The 19,832-nt window shown below is 63.4% G+C and overlaps 9 protein-coding genes across 9 annotated transcripts; 3 read left to right on the forward strand and 6 right to left on the reverse strand.

The window, feature by feature from the left end:
- Positions 1-690, forward strand: LMXM_16_1111 (conserved hypothetical protein; the record flags this gene model as incomplete). The annotated part of the gene is made up of 1 exon (XM_003873749.1): positions 1-690. A coding segment is annotated over one exon (690 nt), but the record flags the coding sequence as incomplete, so codon positions are not given.
- Positions 691-3,903: 3,213 nt separating this feature from the next.
- LMXM_16_1120 (conserved hypothetical protein) lies at positions 3,904-4,641 on the forward strand (the record flags this gene model as incomplete). The annotated part of the gene is made up of 1 exon (XM_003873750.1): positions 3,904-4,641. The coding sequence occupies one exon, from the start codon at positions 3,904-3,906 to the stop codon at positions 4,639-4,641; it is 738 nt and encodes a 245-aa protein (XP_003873799.1).
- Positions 4,642-5,512: 871 nt separating this feature from the next.
- Positions 5,513-6,055, forward strand: LMXM_16_1130 (tyrosyl or methionyl-tRNA synthetase-like protein; the record flags this gene model as incomplete). The annotated part of the gene is made up of 1 exon (XM_003873751.1): positions 5,513-6,055. The coding sequence occupies one exon, from the start codon at positions 5,513-5,515 to the stop codon at positions 6,053-6,055; it is 543 nt and encodes a 180-aa protein (XP_003873800.1).
- Positions 6,056-7,008: 953 nt separating this feature from the next.
- Positions 7,009-8,958, reverse strand: LMXM_16_1140 (conserved hypothetical protein; the record flags this gene model as incomplete). The annotated part of the gene is made up of 1 exon (XM_003873752.1): positions 7,009-8,958. The coding sequence occupies one exon, from the start codon at positions 8,956-8,958 to the stop codon at positions 7,009-7,011; it is 1,950 nt and encodes a 649-aa protein (XP_003873801.1).
- A 1,087-nt stretch (positions 8,959-10,045) lies between these two features.
- Positions 10,046-10,384, reverse strand: LMXM_16_1145 (hypothetical protein; the record flags this gene model as incomplete). The annotated part of the gene is made up of 1 exon (XM_003873753.1): positions 10,046-10,384. The coding sequence occupies one exon, from the start codon at positions 10,382-10,384 to the stop codon at positions 10,046-10,048; it is 339 nt and encodes a 112-aa protein (XP_003873802.1).
- A 1,094-nt stretch (positions 10,385-11,478) lies between these two features.
- Positions 11,479-12,207, reverse strand: LMXM_16_1150 (conserved hypothetical protein; the record flags this gene model as incomplete). Its single annotated transcript, XM_003873754.1, has 1 exon — positions 11,479-12,207. One exon carries the CDS (start codon positions 12,205-12,207, stop codon positions 11,479-11,481), a length of 729 nt encoding a protein of 242 aa, XP_003873803.1.
- Positions 12,208-14,139: 1,932 nt separating this feature from the next.
- LMXM_16_1160 (hypothetical protein, unknown function) lies at positions 14,140-15,603 on the reverse strand (the record flags this gene model as incomplete). The annotated part of the gene is made up of 1 exon (XM_003873755.1): positions 14,140-15,603. The coding sequence occupies one exon, from the start codon at positions 15,601-15,603 to the stop codon at positions 14,140-14,142; it is 1,464 nt and encodes a 487-aa protein (XP_003873804.1).
- Positions 15,604-16,496: 893 nt separating this feature from the next.
- LMXM_16_1170 (putative 60S ribosomal protein L39) lies at positions 16,497-16,652 on the reverse strand (the record flags this gene model as incomplete). The annotated part of the gene is made up of 1 exon (XM_003873756.1): positions 16,497-16,652. The coding sequence occupies one exon, from the start codon at positions 16,650-16,652 to the stop codon at positions 16,497-16,499; it is 156 nt and encodes a 51-aa protein (XP_003873805.1).
- A 1,138-nt stretch (positions 16,653-17,790) lies between these two features.
- LMXM_16_1180 (coatomer delta subunit-like protein) lies at positions 17,791-19,401 on the reverse strand (the record flags this gene model as incomplete). Its single annotated transcript, XM_003873757.1, has 1 exon — positions 17,791-19,401. One exon carries the CDS (start codon positions 19,399-19,401, stop codon positions 17,791-17,793), a length of 1,611 nt encoding a protein of 536 aa, XP_003873806.1.
- Between the last annotated feature and the right edge of the window lie 431 nt (positions 19,402-19,832).

Genomic DNA, 19,832 nt, shown 5'->3' on the forward strand with positions numbered 1-19,832 from the left:
GTAGTGGCCGATGTGGAGCACTACTCCGCGTTCTTGCCGTGGTGCGCGGGGTCGGAGGTGCACGCGACGCGCCGGGTGCGGGTGCCGCGTGATGCACGGCGTCCCCCTACGGTCCCCGCCGCCGCCGCCGCCTCGCCTCTAGCCACAGGCTGCGAGGCGGAAGAGTCGGAGCTCGTCGATGCGGTTGAGATGACCACGACGCTGACCATCGGCTTCTCCTTTCTCAAGGAGCAATACACGTCGCGCGTGACACTCTACCCGAACCGCAGAATTGTGGCGGCTCTCTACGACGAAGAGGACGTCGATGTCGAGGCAGCGCCGCAAAACACCAGCAGAGCCAGCTCGGCGGCCGTTGCACCTTCCCGCGACAGTTACTCCACGCCAGGCACGGACAGCGGCGACGGGCTTGTGCTCTCCTTCTTGAGGAAGGCGGCGTCCACGGCGGGGGTGGCGGCCAAGCGGTCCATTCTCCGGCACCTCCGGTGTGAGTGGGAGTTCGCCCCGGTGGAAGGGAAGCCGAACACGGTGGATGTGCTCTTCTTCGTGTCGTTCGAGTTCAAGAACCCGACGTACCGCCATCTGGTCATGAACAACGTTGTGGGCCTCATGACTCGCAGCTTCGAGCGTCGCTGCGAGAGCCTGTATGGGCCCCCGTCGGCGACGAAGGTGTCGCTGCCGGTCCTGTCCTGAAGAGACGTGTCCATCTCATAATCCCATCTTCCTGTTCGCTAACACATTGAATATTCGTTGTTCCGGCACCGCACGTGTTGCGTGGGACGCTCGTGCAGATGTGCGCGAGCGAGGCGTTCAGAGGATGCACACGCACACACACACACACACATGCACCATGGAGCATGTGCAAGAAGAAGAGGATGAGGGAGAGATGGTGAGTGGGTGAGCGATTGGGTTCGCCCCGAGGAGGAAGCAAGATAAGGTGCAGCCCTTGCGGTGAAGTTGTGTCAAGGATTCCCCACGCGCCATTTGTCGTTCCTCCCTCTTACGGGCACGCGGCTGATGGGCGCACGTTACCGCGCACGCTGTCGGCTTCTCCATTGCACCCTCCCTCTCTCTCCTTCTGTGTGTGTGCGTGCGTGTGTGTGTGTGTGTGTGTGTGTGCGTGTTTCCTGTGCGCACGTGCCATGTTGCATGCCAAGCAGATACCCGCTGATCCCTCGCGACTACTGCCCACGCCTGTCCTGTTCCGTGCTCGTTTCACCTACGATCATCATCAGCGCCTTCGCCAGGTCGGTGCTTGTCTTCCGCCGCCTGTGGCGCTGAGGAGTGTATGACATTCATTAAGCTCGTTAAACAACGAAAGGAAAGCATAGACATGCACACATCTTCTTGCAGTCTTTTATGTTGCCCGCATCGCTCGATAGATGCCTCTCGGCACCCTCTTCCCGTGGCTGGGTTGGCGTGCGCACACAGGAGGTGAAGGTGGGTGGGCGTGGTGGGCACGCCAGAACGTGTGTGTGTGTGTGTGTGACACCTCAGTCACACTCGGTGAGCTGTCCGCGCGCGCAAAGTGTTCTACACTCCCCTCACCTTCCATGGACACCAATCACGTGCGATTCAACACGTCCGTGGCTCTCTGCCTCTTGCTCGCTCGCTCACTCCCCACGCCACCCCTCCTCCATCGACCTCTCCGTGTCTCCGTGTGTGTGTGCTCAGTCGCGCGCAGAACGTAGATGAACCTCCCCCAATATACATATATATATACACACATGTTTACTGGGTGCATAGTCTGTTGCTGACGCGCGCCCTACGGAGCGCGTGCGGTCGTTTGCGTGACGCGCGAGCGTCAGCGGCTGTCAGCCATGCCTGCGTCGTCTCGGCATGCGGGCCGGCAGCGCCACCGAAGCTAGCAGGGCGGACTAGTGCACGACAGCAACGGCCGGCGAGACGTGGCCATTCACCGGATCTACTCCTCCAACTCCCACGCACCGACGCGTGCTGGGCTGCCGCATCGTCGTATGCATTTTCACCCTCGTCGCCCTTGTGCTGGACGTAGGGAGGCAGCTAGTCACCTACCGCCGGGCCACCGGCATGAAAGCGGTCACCCACCACTCGGTGTGGCCGATCAAGAAGACGAGGTGCACATGGGAGAAGGACACAGCCACGGCAGGAGAACACCGGCGAGGCGCTTCTGGCCAGCCCCCCCCCCCGGCTGCCCTCATCGGCTTTATCTTTTTCCTCTTCGCACCCGTTTGCGCCCTCGTATTGGACTCGCGGCGAGCGACCAGCGCCGCTCGGGGAAGGGGGGAGGCGCTGGCACGCTGCAACCTGCTGCCTAAAAGCACGGCGCAGGGAGAAGAGAGGGGGCAGCGCCGTTGCACAACGGCGGCGAGCGTGGCCGTGACAGCCGCAACACCGAGTCCAACTTCTTTCCGTGCGCCAACTCGCGCATCTCGAGCAGTGGTCCAGTGACGAGGGTGCCCCTCACGAGACACGCGAGGCGCAGCCGCGCAAGCTGGATAAGGGATCTGGCCATTTTCTACCCTCACCACGCTCACCTGTGCTGCTGTATGTGGCCTGGTGGCCGGCATCATGGCGGCCTCGCACAACAACAGCGAGGTTCGCGAGGGCGACGGCACGACACGCCTCGCCGCCGGCGTTGTCTTATTCATTGTGGCCATGATTATCACCCTCGTCACGGCTATCGCGCTGCCTGACCCAACCGAGACGCGGCTGCACCTCAGCTGCCCTTCTGTGGTGGAGGAGAGTCGCCTAACGGTGCTGCGTGGGAGCGCGGATGAAGAGGAGGCGCAGGTGGCAACGCAGGTGATGCGGGCATTGATGGGGATGACGCTGCGACAGAGAAATGGTGTCGAGGCGAAAGGCAAGCGGTGCTGATCAGCACCACACTCCATCCAGCAACCCCCCCACATGGACTATGATTCCCAAGTCGCACAGGAGCACATCAGCGCTGGTGATGTCGGAGGCATGACTGTGGCGCAGGGCATCCTGATCGCTATACCCGCCCCCTCCCCCCGCGGCTATCTTGCAAGCGAATGGTCGCTACCACTACCTGTCCGCACAGCAGGCCCCTCTTCCTCCGCCTAAGAGAGAGCCCGAGAGTACACAGCCGACGCCTGCTACCAGCTTCCCGCCGCAGTCCTCCCACGTCAACGACAATCCAAAGATGCTGGGTTAGCTCAACAGAGGAGCAGGAGGGAGGGGGGGGCACACGTCCTCTTCTCCAGCATCTTCTCGTCTGCGCACGCGCTCGTGTCTGCCTCCGCATGCGTGTGTGGCCGGTGATCCTTAGCGCGTCTTTCGAGACCCTGCCGAGCGCAGGCACGCACGTACGCGTAGCCCACGTGGAAAGCAGTCACTACTCATGAGAGGGGATGTCCCGCCGCCGCGATCGGCGGTGTACACGTCTGCCTTTTCCCGTTCACATTCCTGTCCAGCTCTTGTGTCAGTGAGGGGTGGTGCAGCAGCAGCAGCAGCAGCAGCAGCAGCAGGGGAGGGGGGCATTGCGGCTTCTCCTGAGCCTGCATGGCTTTGGGAGGTGTGTGTGTGTGCGTGTGTGGACCAACACGAACTTTGTCAGTGAGCCAGCGAGGTGGAACAAACGTGTGCCAGACACGAGAACATATGGTTATGGAGAGGAGGGCCCTTGACCGGGATGGACCGTCCTCCGTCCATCTCTCCGCATGGCGTGAGACCTCGCTCGGAGCGGCGCCGCTTTGGCCTTTTTTGCATCCTTTCCCGTCCTTTGCCTTCACTCGCCACCCCTGCTTACCCATCCAATCAACCGCGCCGGTGACCCAGGAGGGGGGAGGGGGAGGGAGGGGAGGCTCCAGGGTGATGGTGATGGTGGAAAGGACACCGCTTTTTTTGTGTGTGTGTGTGGGGGGGAAGGACTCGTGAGAACGATCGGTAGTCGTCGGTGCTGGAATGGTGTACGAGTCGCCCCCCCCCCCCCCGCTGCACGGCGCTCTTTGCCAGCGTCTCCGTTCTTCTTGTGTGCCTCTCTCTCTCACCCACTCTCTCTCTCGCCTCGCTCTGTCGCCGCCTCCCCCCCTCCCTCTCCCACCCGTGGTTGTGCACTCGGTATACGCGGATGCCCCGGCTCACTGGCGCACCTGCAGTTCTCCACTCGTTGTCGCCCGCTGCGGAGGTGAAGGGCGCACACATCCCCTCCCCCTTCCTGTCCTCTCTGCGTCTCACATGCGAAGGCTCTCCGGCTCGTCCACGGCGTCCTCTGCCCACGAAGCAGCTGATCCCGGGAGCGGCGACGTGGACATGGCGGGGGTGCAGGTGCTGGAGAGCAGCGTGGATTTCATGTCACTTTTCTACTGCCACCTCACTTCTTGTCCGCCGCACGGGCCGTTTGTGTACTACGCCGCCATGACGCTTGTGAGGCGTGCGAAGCGGCGGTACGGCGCCAGCGGCAGCAACAGCGTCACGGACGCGGACGTCTTCAGCGCCTATGCGTCGTGGAGCAACGACGCGATGGGTGCGGACGGCACAGCCGCGGTGCTCCGCGCGCTGACGATCCCGAATGTGATGGCGCTGATCGAGAAGCGCTATGACACGACACACTTGTCGAACTGGCCGCTTCTGTACGTGCCGGCAGAGATACGCAGCGCGGATGTGGACGCCCTGATACAGCAGCAGCCGCAGCAGGGGTAGTGAAGCGCAGTTGTGGAGCTAGGTGTTAACGCCTTGCAGTGTTGTTGCTGCAGCGGAAAAGGGGGACGCTGAGAGGGTAGCGGTTGTGTTCTCCGTTGACCCTTGACCGTGTGTGGCGTCTCCCTCCCTCGGCCTTCGAAGGCCGAAGCCAGAGCGGATGAGACCCGCGCAGAAGACCCAGGGAACGCAAGGAAAAGAGAAAAAAAAAGATGGAGGCAGCAGCATTGCATGTGCGGTGGGAGAATGGCAGCGTCTCGTGCAGACCAGCCATCCTCCTCCTCCTCCTCCTCACACCCACACCCACACCAACTCCAACAGGCAGAAGGAGCATGCCCACGCCTCCAGCGTTGTGCCTCCTGCCCCTCTCTCTGTGTCCATGCCGCTCCCACCCTCCTCCAGCGGCATCTCTCACTCCTTCGCACCTCGTCTTTCTTCGCGTCTCACACTCTCTCTCTCCGCTTGGGTGGATGCGTCACTCGCTCGCACTCCCTGCGCCGCGCTCCTGCGACGCTCGCTGACCCGGCACCGCTGCTGTGTCTTCTCTTGTGCTCCATTGCTTGCCCTCCCCAGTTGCTGGCTGCCTCCAATCTCTAGCCGATCACTCGACCGCACACTGTCACACAACACTTCGGCTTTGCAACCTTGCCTGCCGTTACGCCAATCCTCCCCAGTAAAGCTCACACAGACACGCCCACGCACGATGGCCTCGCACGCTGAGGGACGTCTGCTGCGCCGCTCGGTGCCCTACGTGGAGTCGTGGATCGCGGAGCTGGCCCCCAAGCCTGCCGCCCTTGCCGCCGGTGCCGCTCCTGCTCCGAAGGGCAAGGCGAAGGGTGGCGCTGCGTCGACTGGCACTGAGAACGCCACGGCCATGTCGCGCTGCTGCTTCGCGGTCGGCAAGGTGCTGGAGGTGTCGCGCCACCCGGAGAGCGAGAAGCTGTACATCGAGAAGATTGACCTCGGCGCGGAGTTGAACACGCTGAGCAACAACGAACCGCGCACGATCCTCAGTGGATTGCAGGAGTTTGTAAAGGAGGAGGACTTCGTGAACCGCCTCGTGCTCGTGATTGCGAACCTGGAGCCGCGCAAGATTGGGGGCATTCCGTCCGCTGGCATGGTGCTGTGCGCCTCCACCGGCGAGGACCCGCACGACCCCGCGTCGGCTGGTCAGGGGGAGCGCAAGGTGGTGCTGCTGGACATCCCGGAGGGGACGGCCGTCGGGGAGCGTGTGGTGTTCGAGGGGCACGACATGCCGTACGAGCCGGTGCTGAAGAAAAAGCTTGCCAAGAACTTTGAAGAGGTTATGAAGGATGTGCGCAGCAGCGCCGACGGCGTGGTGTGCTGGCAGGGGAAGCCTTTCCAGACCTCGGCCGGCGTCATCAAGGCATCCTTGTGCAACGCTCGTATCTCGTAACCACAGAATAAGTGGAAGAAGAGGAAGAGGAAGAGGGAAGGTGACGTGTGGGTGTGCTCGTGTGTGTGCGTCGCGCGGAAAAGGCCGCACGCCCTTTCCCTTCCCAAACACTAGGGCTCTTGTCGCCTCCCTTTAAAAGCATCTTGCCACTGACTGTCCCCCCCGCCGCCCCGCCCACACACACACACGTCGAAGGCAACGAGAAAGAGAGGGCCTGCGCTGGCAAGACCAGTGCGCGCGCGTTTCGGCATTCGCCCGCCTCCGTCCTGCTCTGTCGGGTTTGGGCGATCCATATATCCTGTGTCCGACGCAACGCGCGCCACAACAAACATCGACACGCCCCCACCTTCACACGCCCCCCTTCGACGAACGCGCGCCTTCCTCGTGCTTTGGCGACGTGCTCGGGGAAAAAGTCACTCCTACCTGGACTCGAACCAGGGTTATCGGATTCAGAGTCCGAGGTGATAACCGCTACACTATAGGAGCGCTCGTGAAAAAAACGGCGACTGGGTTTGGCGGCGTGGCCTCGTCCGCCGCCAAGCCCCTGCCTGGGCCAGGGCCGAGAATTGGGCCGGCGTGCGTTGGTCCCCAGGGCCTTTCCGGCGAGGTTGGGGGGGGCGCGCGGCTCGGCGGCCATGGCGGGGGGAGGGGGGCTTTTTGATGCATGTTTTCGGCGTGGCTGGCTGCATTGTTCTTCGTATGGTGTGGCGCATCGGTGTCCTTCAGTACGGGCGCGCACGCGCCACGAGCTGCACCGCAAGCGGTGTGTGTGTGCGTGTGTGGGGCGGAGGGGGGTGGGCAGGGGACTCCCCGGACTCGTTCAACGCCACGGAACGCTTAGGCGTCGGCCGTGTCGGTGCAACAGCGAGGGCATATACCGGAGCAACAAATGGCAAGAGAAGAAAAGAGGCGACTCGAGTAAAATACACAGCGCGGTGAGGTCGTGCAGCCGCTCAAACCAGCGGCCGCTCCCACGAGGTCGTCTTGGTTACGTGGTTGATATAGAAGGTGCGACCAGTGCCGGGATCGACACGCGCCTCCCACGGTGGCGGCAGCGCTACCGCCCCGCCCTGCATCGGCGACGGCGCATTCGGCGGCGAAGGCGCCTGTACCGCCGGCTTTGGCCTGGTCCAGCTCGTCTGCCGCGTCCTGTCATTGACGTAAAAGGTGCGGCCGGTGGCAGGGTCGACACGCGGCACCCAGTCGCCGTCACCGCACGCCTCAGGGTTTCCGCTAGACGGCCTCACCGCGGGTGCCACTGCCGGTCGCTCCCACGACGTCGTCTTGGTTTCGTGGTTGATATAGAAGGTCCGACCAGTGCGAGGGTCTACGCGGGCCTCCCACATCGCCGGCAGCGCCATCGCGCCACCGCCACTGGCATGGGAGCCGACGTTCGCGGCGCTTGGCGGGGCCGCGACACTCGGCTGTGGACGCTCCCACGTCGTCGTCTTCGATTTGTGGTCAACGTAAAACGTGCGCCCAGTCTTCGGGTCCGTGCGCTCTTCCCAGCCGTCCGGCAGCGCACTGTTCAGCTGCGGCTGCAGTCGCGCCGCGCGCCACGCCTGCACCTGCTCCTCCAGCTCCAACTGCTTCTGTGGCCCCAGCGGGTGCTGCCACGTCGAGTGGGTCCGCCCCGTTGTGTCTGTGTACGCGTAGTAGTGGCGCTGCCGCGCTGCATCGTAGACGAGGGCCCACTCGACTGGCAGGGTGGTGGACACCATCGGCTCACCAAGAGACACCGCCGCGCCCGCGACACCGTTGGCGGTAGAGACAGACGACGTGCTCAGCGGTGGCGGCATCGCTGATGGCGGTGAGGCGTGCTGCACCACCGCCGGTGGGGACGTGGTGGTAGTGACGGTGTGCAGCGGGCCTGTCTCAAAGAATGAGGGCGCAGGTGTTGCTGCTGCTGCTGATGCTGCAGAGGCGGTGAAGGGCGGCGCGGGTACGCTCGCCCGGTCCAGCGGCTTCACCGTTGCCGGCGCCCGCGGGAGCGGGAGCTGGTCCTTATCGACGATGCCGCTGGAGGATGCGTTGCTGCTGCTGTGAGAGGCTGCCGCCGTCGGCTGTGGCCCGTTGGGTGGCGCAAACAGTTCAGGCACCGTGGGCGCCGGAGGTGGGGCCACAGCGGCGACGGCTGTCGATGCTTTCGGCATCACGACCGTTGCTTCGCTGCCGGTGGTCGACTTCTGCTGCTGCAGGCGCACCTGCAGCGCCTTCAGCTCTGTCAGCGCGGAGACGGACAGGTTGCCCTTCTCCTGCTGCTGCACCAGCTCCAAGGCAGCGACAGCGGCCTCTGTGCTTGGCAGAAACGTGACGCCGTCGTGCCTCGCCATTGTCGCCACGCCACCCGTTGCGCCGTACCGCGCTGACGCGTAGCCGAGCAGCTCCTCAGCCACCTCATCGCCCTCGTACACAGTAAACACAATCTCGCCACCCTCCCGCGACGCGATCAGCTCCATCGCCGTGGAGAGATACGCGTTGGGCGTGACGAGACAGAAGGCATGCGCACCCTGGCCATGGGAGGCGACAGTGCTGTTACCGGCGCTGAAGCCGCCGCCTCCGGTGGGCAGCAGCGACAACTGCAGCAGCTTCGTGCACAACGCGGCGTCGACCGGGGTGCCGGGGCGGCCGTGGATGCTCTCCAGGACGTGCGTCTGGAAGCGCAGGCGGCGCAGGGTGGAGATGACGAACATGCGCGGCCCCTCCTCGAGCCCTTTAATGAGCGCAGAGGAGAAGAATATGATACGGGAGACGAGGGCCGTCACCGCGGTGTCGGCACCAACTGGCTGCAGCAGCTGTTGTTCAATCGCCGTCATGAGCCGCTCCACCGCCGCCCTCACGTCCTCCTCCGAGGTGGGTCGGAAGCCGCTGAGTAAATAGTCGCCATCAACAAGAAGGTGCATGGTGTTGGTGATCACGATGAGCCACGCTGCTTGACAGGGGAACGCAGCGGCAGACGGAGTGGGGGACGGCACGCAGTGCTGCGATGGCGGTGAGGAGGAAAGTGTGGCGGCGATGAAGGCAGAGAGGGAGGAGAGGGGGGTGAGGGAGCAAGAGGCGGGCGGAACATGCAGCACGCCCGCCAGTAGCAACGACGCCACAGAAACCAGAAGGGGAGTGGGAGGGGGAGGGGAGATATATATATCCGTCAATGCCTTGTGGTTAGGGAGGGATGGCGTGTGTGTGTGTGCGCGGAGGGTTAGGAGGGGGGAGGGGTATGTGTGTGTGTGCGCTCGACGTAGCAGCACTGTCGCAGAAAGCGCGAGGTGGTGGGTCGGTGGTGGTGGATGGATGATCGCAGGGGACTGGGTGTTGTGGTGGTGCTGCTGCTGCACGTGAAAGATAATACAGGGAGAGAGAGGGGCTGAGGGGGTAGGGGGGGAGGGGGGATGCTTTTACGTTGGGAAGGACCTTCGAGCCACATGTTCGCGCCGTCAGGACCATTAGGGACGAGGACGAGCGAGCGAGCGAGCGAGGGGGTGGGGGAGGCGACCAATTCGGTGAAGCCGCGGATGAGAGCGGCACGAATTCATGAGCGTCTGCAAAGAAACCGGAAAGGCGCGCGCAAGCACAGATCGGCCTGATGAGGGTGGTGGTGGCGGACGAGAAGCACGCGACTGCTCGCACTCCCATCATACCCTCCACAACCGTGTGGGTGTGTGCGCCACGCCTTCACTGCCGCACAACCGCCTGCGGAGGAGATGTCTTCTACACGGACGTTCGCCCTTTTGCAGCGGTCCGCTTGAGGCTCGCGCGTGGGGGGAGGGGAGGGGTTGTTCGAGTGTCGTGTGCAGGAGCCAAGGGCATACACGCGACTGTGCGCGCTTCTCAGTAACACATATGAACGCTCCCGCATGAAGTTGGGCAGCGCTACACTTGCCTCTCCCGCCTCTCACTCGCCAGATCCACCACGCCAACGGAGTGGTGAAGCAGTGCAGGAGCACAGGGAACCGTTTCTGTTGGTGTCGCGTCGTTTTGACGTCGTCGCCGCTACGCGTCCGAGCCACTTTCGCTCTCGAAGTCGTCCCTGTCCGAGTCGGCGCGGGCGCGTTTTCGCTCACTGCCGGCGGCTGTCTTGAAGGGGCCCAGCCACAACTGCACCTCTTCCTCCACTGCCTCTGCGTACTTCTCGTTGATGAACAACATCTGCGCCGCCGGCGACGAGGCTGCGCTGGTGTTTTGGAAGATCACGGACACACTCCCTCGGTTGGCGTCGGAGTTGCCGATCCGCAGCAGCATCTCAAGCGCGGACGGGTCACGACACGTCACCGTCGCCCCGCGCTCCGCCTCCACACCCATGAGCAATGCTTTCAACTGCACATCCGCCATGGTGCATGGGCGCACCGGAAAGACGGTGGAGAACGGAGGTCGACGTGTGGTATGGGTGCTGTGTGTCGTCGTAAGTCGAGAGAGAATGAATGGGGGTGAAGAGGTGATGGCGGCGGCGGCGCGAGGAGGGGGGGGGGACGTAGTTGATTGACATGATGGGTATGCGCCTCACAGCAACGTGCGCGTTCACTTCGCGAAGAAAGGAAAAAAAAAGCGCGCCGGGGCCGCTGGACTCGCAGCGCCTCTCCGCTGCTCCCCCCCGTCCCTTCCAAGAGTCCATCTCCCTTATGTGAGGTATTTTCTAACGCGTCCAGTCCGCGGCCGTGCAGCACCCAGTAGTCACACGCCCCACTCGACCACCCCCACCCCACCCCCTTCGCGACCCGACCACAGGCCCCCGCCACCCGGTGCGAGGCAGCCGCCAGACACGCGCGGTACAGCAGTGCGCCGACTCAGCCACCGCAGCACCGCCCCTGCATCCAGCTCTACCCCACTCCATGCGCCTCAGGCTCCCCCCCCACCAGCAGGGCAGTCGGCCGGGGGTGGCATACACTCGAGTTGCCTCGACACCCCCGCATGATGCGGATGGCAGAGGCGTGTGCACGGCCGCAGGTCGCTCCAAAACGCAACAGAACGGCGCGCAGCGGAGGGAAAACGAGGGCTCGCCTTTATCAACTTGCGTATAACCCGTACACGGCACACGCACGTCTGTGGACTCGCTCGCGTAAAACAACCACATCGCCAGCGACCCTCTTACGACCACAGGGGGTGGGGGACGGAGAGAGGGAGAGACGGGCACGTGTGTGCTGCATGCATCCCTCCAGATCACAGCACAGCGAGAAAGGCACCATGGTCGGCCGAGAGACCGAGAAGGAGAAGGCGTCTTGCCCAGACGCCACGGCTATGTACACACATGAACGTAAACACATCACGAAAGACAGAAGTATGTCGGGGAGAGAAGAGTTTGAAAGCCGCACGGCTCACGGATGCCGTGCGTGGATGAGGACGCGCATGAGGAGGGGGAAGGGGAGGCTGGGGACGCTGAAAAGGTGGGCAACAGAGCTGCTGCTACTGCTGCACGTGCCACCGCCAGATCAGCCCTCCTCCACGCGTTGGTTGAGAAGCTCTTGCCGGGCGGAGGCGAGGTAGCTTCGGATCTCATCCGCCTGCACCTTCTTGAAGCCCAGCGCCTGGTCCTGGCACAGCCACGAGCGATGCAGAGCCTCGTCAGCGACCAGGTCACGCGTGACCTCAGGTTGCAGTTCGAAACGCCTTGCCTCGTACTTCAGCTGACAGAGACGCGCGTGGCGGTACTCCTTCGCCATCGCCTCCACAAGACTACTGGCATACAGCCGCTGCAGCCGCTCCACCTCCATCCGGTCATCTCGCTCACTTTCCTCCAGCAAGAAGATCTGGTAGAGCTGCTGTTGGATGTGTGCAAAGTACGCAAGGCGCATCGCTCGGTCCTCCTTTTCCGCCGCGGCGGCCTCCTGCGTCTCGCGCGTCACTTGCCGCTGCCGCGCCGCGATCCAGTGTTGCCTCTCGGAGTCTTCAATCACCTTGCGGCACCGCGGCTCATCGGCGAAGGAGAAAGAGCGGCGGTGCAGCACCTCCAGCACCTGCATCACGTCACGCAGAAAGTGGTGGTAATCGTTTTGTATGCCCCAACGCCACATCACCTCCTCCTGCATCACGCTAAGGGCGTTTGCGTCGCGGAGGGCCGCCATGGCGGGGAACAATGTCTTTTCCTCACTCAACACCATCTGCATCAGCTCTTCCTGCTCATGGCGCACGAGCTGCTGCCGAAGCTCGCGCTCCCACATGGCCAGCTCGCACATCAGCTGCTCGTACGTGGTCGTTGGCGTTGTGAGCTGTTCGGCGGCGGAGAGACTACGGTGGAAAGAGTGACGGAGGCATGCGAAATGGCCGCTACCATCTCTTGTGCCTGTCTCCGTGCTCCCTGCAGCGGCGCTGCCGTCACCGCTGTGAGGTGACTTGTCCGGCATCACACGAGTGCCGGCGCTTTTCAGGCCGTGGCTGAACGCTCCTCTACCTTCCCGTGCGCCCAGGACCGAGGACGAGGTTGGCGACGCCATGTCAAGGGCCGCTGGGGGAGCTGTGGCCCTGTGATGGCTGCGGCGAGACGCATAGCATCGCCCAGCAGATCTGGGCACGTCTCTGTGCTGTAGCGATGATGGCGGGAGGGGCGTCACCAACGAATAGACCGGGAGGGGGGGGGCAGCCAGCAAAGCAAGAACAGCGCTGCGATACGCAAGACGGTGCCGACGCACGGATGGGCGGCGTGCGTGTGTGGGTGCAGCGGAGGAGCCGATCTGGCGTACAGAGGAGCACATCCGCACGGCACAGAGTTGAAGCGGGGGAGAGGACGAGAGAGAAGAGTGACTGGAGCGGGCACGGATGGATGGAGAGCGTTTGCTTCGCTTGCCCCTCCCCCTTCCCCCCCCATCGCTGAGGAGGCCACCACACCCTCTCTCAGCTCTCTCACTGTGGCTGCGCTGCGCCGGTGGCCCGTGTCCAAGCGGCGGAGTCGCAGCCAGGAAAAGGCGCGCCCCACCACGGCTTAAGACAGGGAACGGCTGGAGGCGGAGAGAGGCACCCCAGTGTGGGGCCAGATGGGTACTGCTGCAAAACAAAGGTGGGCTTGGACGCACACCCGTGGGAAGTCGTGCTCGGGTGAGTGCAGAGGGGGTGACGGACCGGGCAACGACCGTGTTTCAGGCGCTTCTTCCCACGCGCCGGGGCCGCTGGACTCGCAGCGCCTCTCCGCTGCTCCCCCCCGTCCCTTCCAAGAGTCCATCTCCCTTATGTGAGGTATTTTCTAACGCGTCCAGTCCGCGGCCGTGCAGCACCCAGTAGTCACACGCCCCACTCGACCACCCCCACCCCACCCCCTTCGCGACCCGACCACAGGCCCCCGCCACCCGGTGCGAGGCAGCCGCCAGACACGCGCGGTACAGCAGTGCGCCGACTCAGCCACCGCAGCACCGCCCCTGCATCCAGCTCTACCCCACTCCATGCGCCTCAGGCTCCCCCCCACCAGCAGGGCAGTCAGGGCCGGGGGTGGCATACACTCGAGTTGCCTCGACACCCCCGCATGATGCGGATGGCAGAGGCGTGTGCACGGCCGCAGGTCGCTCCGACGCAGCGCCATCCAGGGCCTGGCCGCCACCATCAGCCGGAATACATCGCTCTGACCTCGCCACGCCCTGGGTGCCTGGGTCCTGCCACCCACCACCACTAGTTGCAGCATTTGGCAGGGGACAGAGGGGCGGGAGCGGCGGGGGTGCTGGCCCATGTGTGTGTGTGAGAGAGATACCGCGCACTGCGGCGCCCTCCCCCCTCTCCTCTCCCTTCTCTCCCGTCATCAGAGACGGAGGCGCATGGAGGAGAGCGAAGAGAAGGGCATATTGCTGATGATGGGCGGGCTGGGACGGTCTTGACAGGCGCGCGAAGGTTACAAGCGAAGCGGAGCCAATGCCGTTGCTTCTCTCGCACACGTACACACACATACACACAAGTCGCCAGGAGTAGTCGCGAAAGAAAAAGGCAGCAGGGGAAAGCAGAAAACTCAGCAGCAGCGGCAGGAGAGAGAGAGGTAGAAAGCGAAGCGGAGGTGGGGGGGGGGCAGGGGAGGGAGGGGGGGGGGAAGAAGGTCCGTTCTAGCGACTTTTACGACCACAATCGCACTGAGGATATCTCCCTCCTCCCCCACACCCCACACACGCGTGTGTGTATCAGAGATACTTTCGCACCTGCACATCCACGATTGCGGCGAGGTGGGCCAGTAGCGCCATGTTGCTCATTGCCATCGGCTGCCCCTGCCCGGCGACAGACGCCAGTGGCGGCAGTGCTGCTGCTGCTGCTGCTGCAACAGACTCGCCTCGAGGCCTCTTCAAGGCGCGCTCCGTGTCGTCGTCTTGCACGTCTACGACGCAACAGCACCGCTTAACTTCGAGAACAGTATCGCGCACTTCCGCCACCTCCGCGAGGAAGAGACGGAGGTCGGCACGCAGGGCGACTGACGTGGCTGCAGATGCTATACACGACACGAGCGAAGGCAGCGGCGGCTCCGTGGATTGCCGGCGCTCAGAGCCTATCCGCGGTGATGCTTCTGCGGCCGCGGCGACCAGGTACGAGAGGACACGCACTAGAGAGGCGCAGAGTGCGTTCCACGACTCGCTGACGACGCTGCCATCGCTACACCGTAGACTGCCCCCATCCTGAGACCGTGACCTCTTCGCCCCGATCGTCTCCGCCGCTTCATTTGCGGCCACTGCCGGCGTTGGCGCCACGCTGAGCGGCCGTCGGTTGTCGTCGGCGCCGGCGCTGCTGGAACGGTGTCCTTCGATTCGTGCCGACTGCATGTGCGCTTGGCGCGCGTGCCTGTCGGGTCTGCATAGAAGCATTGCCTCCGCGCACTCCTTGGTGAGCCTCATGAGCCACAGCAAGAGGAGGCTGAAGCTGTCCGCGTCAACGGAACCGAGGAGGAGTCGGTGGGTGACCGGCAGTGGGCACGCCGCGTCCAGCACGCGGTACCGTATGAGCTGCGCGGGGGTGGGTAGCTGCAATGGAGGTGGAGGAGTTCGAGGTGTGTACGGAACGTCTCCTGCCTCGCTGATGATCAGCGGCACTGGTACCGCCATGCTAGTTGGGATGGTCCACGGGGGAGGGTGTTGATCAGAGCACTTGTTGACCCTACAAGGGCCGTACGAGGAAGCGTGCACCTCACGCCAGGAGGCGTCGCACCCGCCCTGGCTCATCGTCTCGGCTGCACTGGCGGTCTCATCAGTTCCCTTCTCGCTGTTGCCTCCAAAGTCTGACGGGGCTGTGGTGGCTGCCCACAGCTGCAGCAGCTCCCCCAGTGAGTAGAAGACCATGCCCGAGTGCAGCTTCAGCAGTGAGGACGCCGATGGCAGGGCAAACTCGCCGGTGTTCGCATCAGAGCCCGTCGACCCTTCTGAGATGGGGGAGCGACTGGCAACCAGGAGAGCGTTGTCCGTCGTCCCCGCGGCGGCTGCACCTTCACGCCACCACGAGAACATACCCGCTGCAGCTTCCGCGAGGCACTGCAGCAGGCAACACTGCTCCTTGAGTCGCTGCTGCAGTTGCAGCTCTTCTCGGTAAACTCGCATGAGCTCCTGCTGCTGTGCGACGTGTGACATCGGAGCTGGTGCGGACGGGGACGGAGGAGAGCTCATGCGATGCTAGAGGAGGTGTGCACACACATATATATATATATACGTGTGTGTGTGTCTGTGCGTGTGCGCAGTGGGAGAGAGGTGCAGAGGTGCGCAAAGGTAGGCCGTTCAGCAGACACACGAGACCACGGAGGAGGCAGATACTGGCAGGAGTAAGCAGAAGCCAAATTGCGAAGACGCAAGACCCCACGGCCCACGCAAACAGGCCCACAACCTCGCGGGTGAACGTTTTTTTTTTGGGGGGGGGGTGGGCGAGCAGAGAGGGATGAAAGAGTAGCCACCGATGACAGCAACGGGTGCGCCGTCACACGGGGAGGTGCGCAAGGAAAGACATCATGCCGATTCTGTGTGCGGGAAGCAGCCGGTGGGCGGGGGCGGGTAGTAGCCGCGTTACCTTTTCCTGACATTTCCGAAAGGAAGATGAAGCGAAAAAAAAAACGAGAAAGCAAGAGCGCACGCAGGCACGCAGGCAGGCGGCGGGTGACTGCCCGCCTGCGCTCTGTCCATGGAGGGTGGCAACCAACCCCTACACCGGTACACCGAAACGGATACCAATCTGCTGGGACGCACACGACTGCATACGGGCAACGACGCAGCCACTCACACCGAGTCCATCCATCAACCACGTGCCATCTGCCACCCCGCCATCGCGGCGGTTGTACAACGTGTCTGCTCTCTTCCTCTGCAGCTTCCCTTCATCAACTCAGTCCGCCCGCCTGCGTGCGCAGACGGAGACCGGGGGCGATGATGTAAAGCACAAGGCGAGAGAGAGAGGGGAGGCGGGGCCATATACCCACGCACGCACATGTGAGTAGAGGTGAGCGGGATGGCAGCGGCAATAGGGAGGAGAGAGAGTGTGGTGGGTGGGTGGGTGGGTGGGTGGTCAGTCGGCCCTAGTAGTTCAGCTTCGTGCGGCGCCAGTGGCGGCGCTTCTCGTTCCACTTGATGCGGTTGCCCGTGCGCAGGCGAATCCAGTACGGCACCGGCTTGTTCTGATTCATTTTCTTCGCGTACTTCTTCTTCACAGCGAGGGGCTTGAAGCGGCCCATGATGGCGCAGCCGAAGGAATGGGTGGGGGGTGGTTGCGGTGGACGGGAAGGTTGGGTCGGTGGGGCCTTGCTGAAGTGGTGATGGGCCGCTACGCAGACACACACGCACAGCAGCAGCAGTAGTGCAGATACGGCTCTCGCTCTCTGTTTCCCCGGGTGAGTTGATGTGTGCGTGTGTGTGTGGTGTTGTAGAGCAGCGGGGGATGAGCGGGAGGGAGGCGAAGGACAGAGATGATGCACCCAGGAACCCAAGATACACCGCGTCACATATCGAAAAAAAAGGCGGGCGGAAGGGGAAGGGGGGAGGGTGGGGAGGCGAGGCTGCAAATAGTAGGCGGCTGCGTGCATGTGCGGGCTGCCGCCGCTCTAAATCCTCGCTGCCGCACAAGGCGAAAGGGAGGAGGGGAGAGGCGCCTGCAAAGAAAAGTTTGAAGTGCAGCGCACGGAGAGGGACTGGATCGGCGCGTTGGGCGTGGAGGGGTGTGCGTGTGCGGCTGCCGCCCCGCGTGTGCATGTGCAGACACTCGTGCACCGCCGACGCCTGCAGCTTGGGTCTCACTTTGGGTCGACGTCCTTGTTCTGTTGGTGCTCTGGAAAGGCTAACCCAACACCCAACACGAATACAGCCAGACAACACACACACACACACAGCCGCCTCTCCTCCCCTCTGCCCTGCCCTGCACGCGCGCAAGCTCGGACGGCCATGCGAGGCCTGGGAGAGAGAGGTCGAAGAAGAAAGAGGGCGTAGAAGCACAGGCACTCTGACTCTAACTGGCACATCCGAGGCACGTGACACCGCCTCGCACACACGCACACACACGCACACGCTGCCCTACGAGAGAGGGGGGGGGGAAGTGGAACGGAGACGGAGGGTGTGGGCGGACGGGCACCGATGTGCAAAAGCTCACCTACGAAAGGAAACCACCGCCACACCGGCCACGCACGCCGCGTCTCGAGCATATCGAGGGTGGGGTGGGATGGGGTACACAAGTCGACCCCCTCCCTCTCCCTGTCACCTCAACGGATGTACAGTGTGGTGAAGTGACCCCACCTTGTCGCTGGCAGGGGATCGCGAGAGGGGACGACAATAGGCGCGCCTGCTGATGGTGGGCGGCTCTCTCATGTAGGCGGCAGGTCTTTAGAGCACCTGCACATTGTCACTCACCAAGCGCAACTGCTGACTGAAGTCCACCGCGTTGCCGTTCTGGGTCGACACCACCTCTGTCACGTTAACGTGCGCGATGCTGACCTGGGAAGAGAGGGCAACGTGGATTGGGAAGAAGAGCTCCTCACCGTTGGCGCCGTGGTCGCTGTCCGCGGCGATCTCGATATTGCCGCTCATGTTTTGGTGACTATCCACGACGTCGATCGTCCAGATCACGTGCTGGCCGTCCACCGCCTGGTACGTGCCTGTTGACGGCTGCACATCTTGCAGGGTTGCGCCGTAGAGGGGGATGACCAAGCGCACGGGCTGCAGCGGCCGCGTGTTCGGGTCGGCCAGCTCGTACTCGATCGTGATGCGGCTTGACTCCGGCCAGCACGTGAAGTTGATCGGAGCGGTAACGGAGGAGTTGGAGAGACGCCATCGTAGAATGGTGACCGGCTGCTGCACCGGAAACGGCTTGCCGTCCGCCATGGTGAGTACCTGGTCGCTGGCGAACAGCGTCTTGTTCACCTTGGCGTGCGCGCGGAACGTGAAGGCGTCGCTCACCGGCGCCAACATGAGCTTGATGTGGTCCTGCTGCGGGTCCGCCACGAGGACGGTGAGCTCACCCTTGATGTCTATCGGCGTCGGCTCGCCATCACGCTGCAGCGTTGCGCTCATCTTCTCTTCAATGGTAATGTTCACCGCCTCCTGCGGCACCATAGAAACCGGCAGCTCCATCGCGTTATGCTCCATCGCCACCGGGTCATTTGCCCCACCAAAGGCGTCAGGCGCCTGCGATGCCGTGATGCCCATCTCCTTCTGGATCTTGCTGCTGATGTCGGTCTTGCGTGCCTTGCCAAGACACATGCCGCTACGCGGCGCTGCTGCCATCTTAAGGGGGGCGGATGTGTGCGAGCTGATCGCCGCCGAAGGCGCCGGGTACGTCGTCTCCATGCCACCACCGCCGCCGGTGTACAGGCTCATGCTGCCGCCAGCGGCAGAGCTGCTGCCGAAGCCGCCGTAGTTTGGGTCGTCAGAGCTGATGCCGCCGTACACGCCACCAGTCGGGCCGCCGCCAGCCATGCGCCGCTCGCGCATCTTGCGCGCGTGCTCGGCCGTAATCTTCTTCGCCTCTGCCATTTGCCGCTGCTTCTCCTCGAGCGCCATGCGCTCCTCGTACGAGTCCATCTCGAGGTACACGCGAATTTGCTCCACTGTGCTGTTCTCGCGCTTCCCGCATACGACCACCTCGTCGAGGGCGAAGAACACTTCGAAGGAGTGAGCTTCCAGCGAGGCCTCCGTGATGCCCTCGGGCACGTACTCGGGAATCAGCCGACCCATGAGATGCAGCGTGGCCAGGTCCTCGACGATGTTGCTCTTCGTTGTCGTAACCAAGACGAGGAAAAGCTCCTCAATGGGCTGGTAGACGTAGCGCACCGTGCCGGCGTCGATGTACGTGACTTGCTTGCTCATCGACGACTCGAGCAGCCGCGGGAAGGCGGAGAGAAGGCCTTCGATGCGGACGCGGCTAATGTCCGTGAACTGACGCGCGAGCACGATGCGGCCCTGCTTGCTTACAACGCCGGCAGAGATGACGGTCATCTTCGCGACCGCCTGTAGCCAGGGAGGGGTGTGCGATGCCGGAGAGAGAGGGCGAGGGATAGAGGAAGCGACGGTAAAGGGGGGGGAGGCGGATACGATGCGCGGCTGCGACGGATGCTGCGGCCCCGTTGTTGTTGCCCCCACCCCCAATGCAAGGGTGCACATGTGGTGGCGGCCGACAAGAGAGGCGTAAAATGATGATGGTAGTGGTGGTGGGAGGGGAGGGGAGAGGGGGTGGGGGAGGGGCAGGAGAAAGATAAGGGCACGCCAAGGACATAGAGACACGTAGGGAGAGAGGGGGTATGCATGGGGTGAGCCGCTTGTTCTTACCTGAACAACACGACATGCCACGCTTCCCCTCATCCTTTCGCTTGCACCATCGACAAGGGCCACGCGCACGCCGGTGCCCTGGACTTCCACCCCCCCTTCCC

Source organism: Leishmania mexicana, chromosome 16 (assembly GCF_000234665.1).
Source record: "Leishmania mexicana MHOM/GT/2001/U1103 complete genome, chromosome 16".
Classification (NCBI taxonomy): domain Eukaryota; phylum Euglenozoa; class Kinetoplastea; order Trypanosomatida; family Trypanosomatidae; genus Leishmania; species Leishmania mexicana.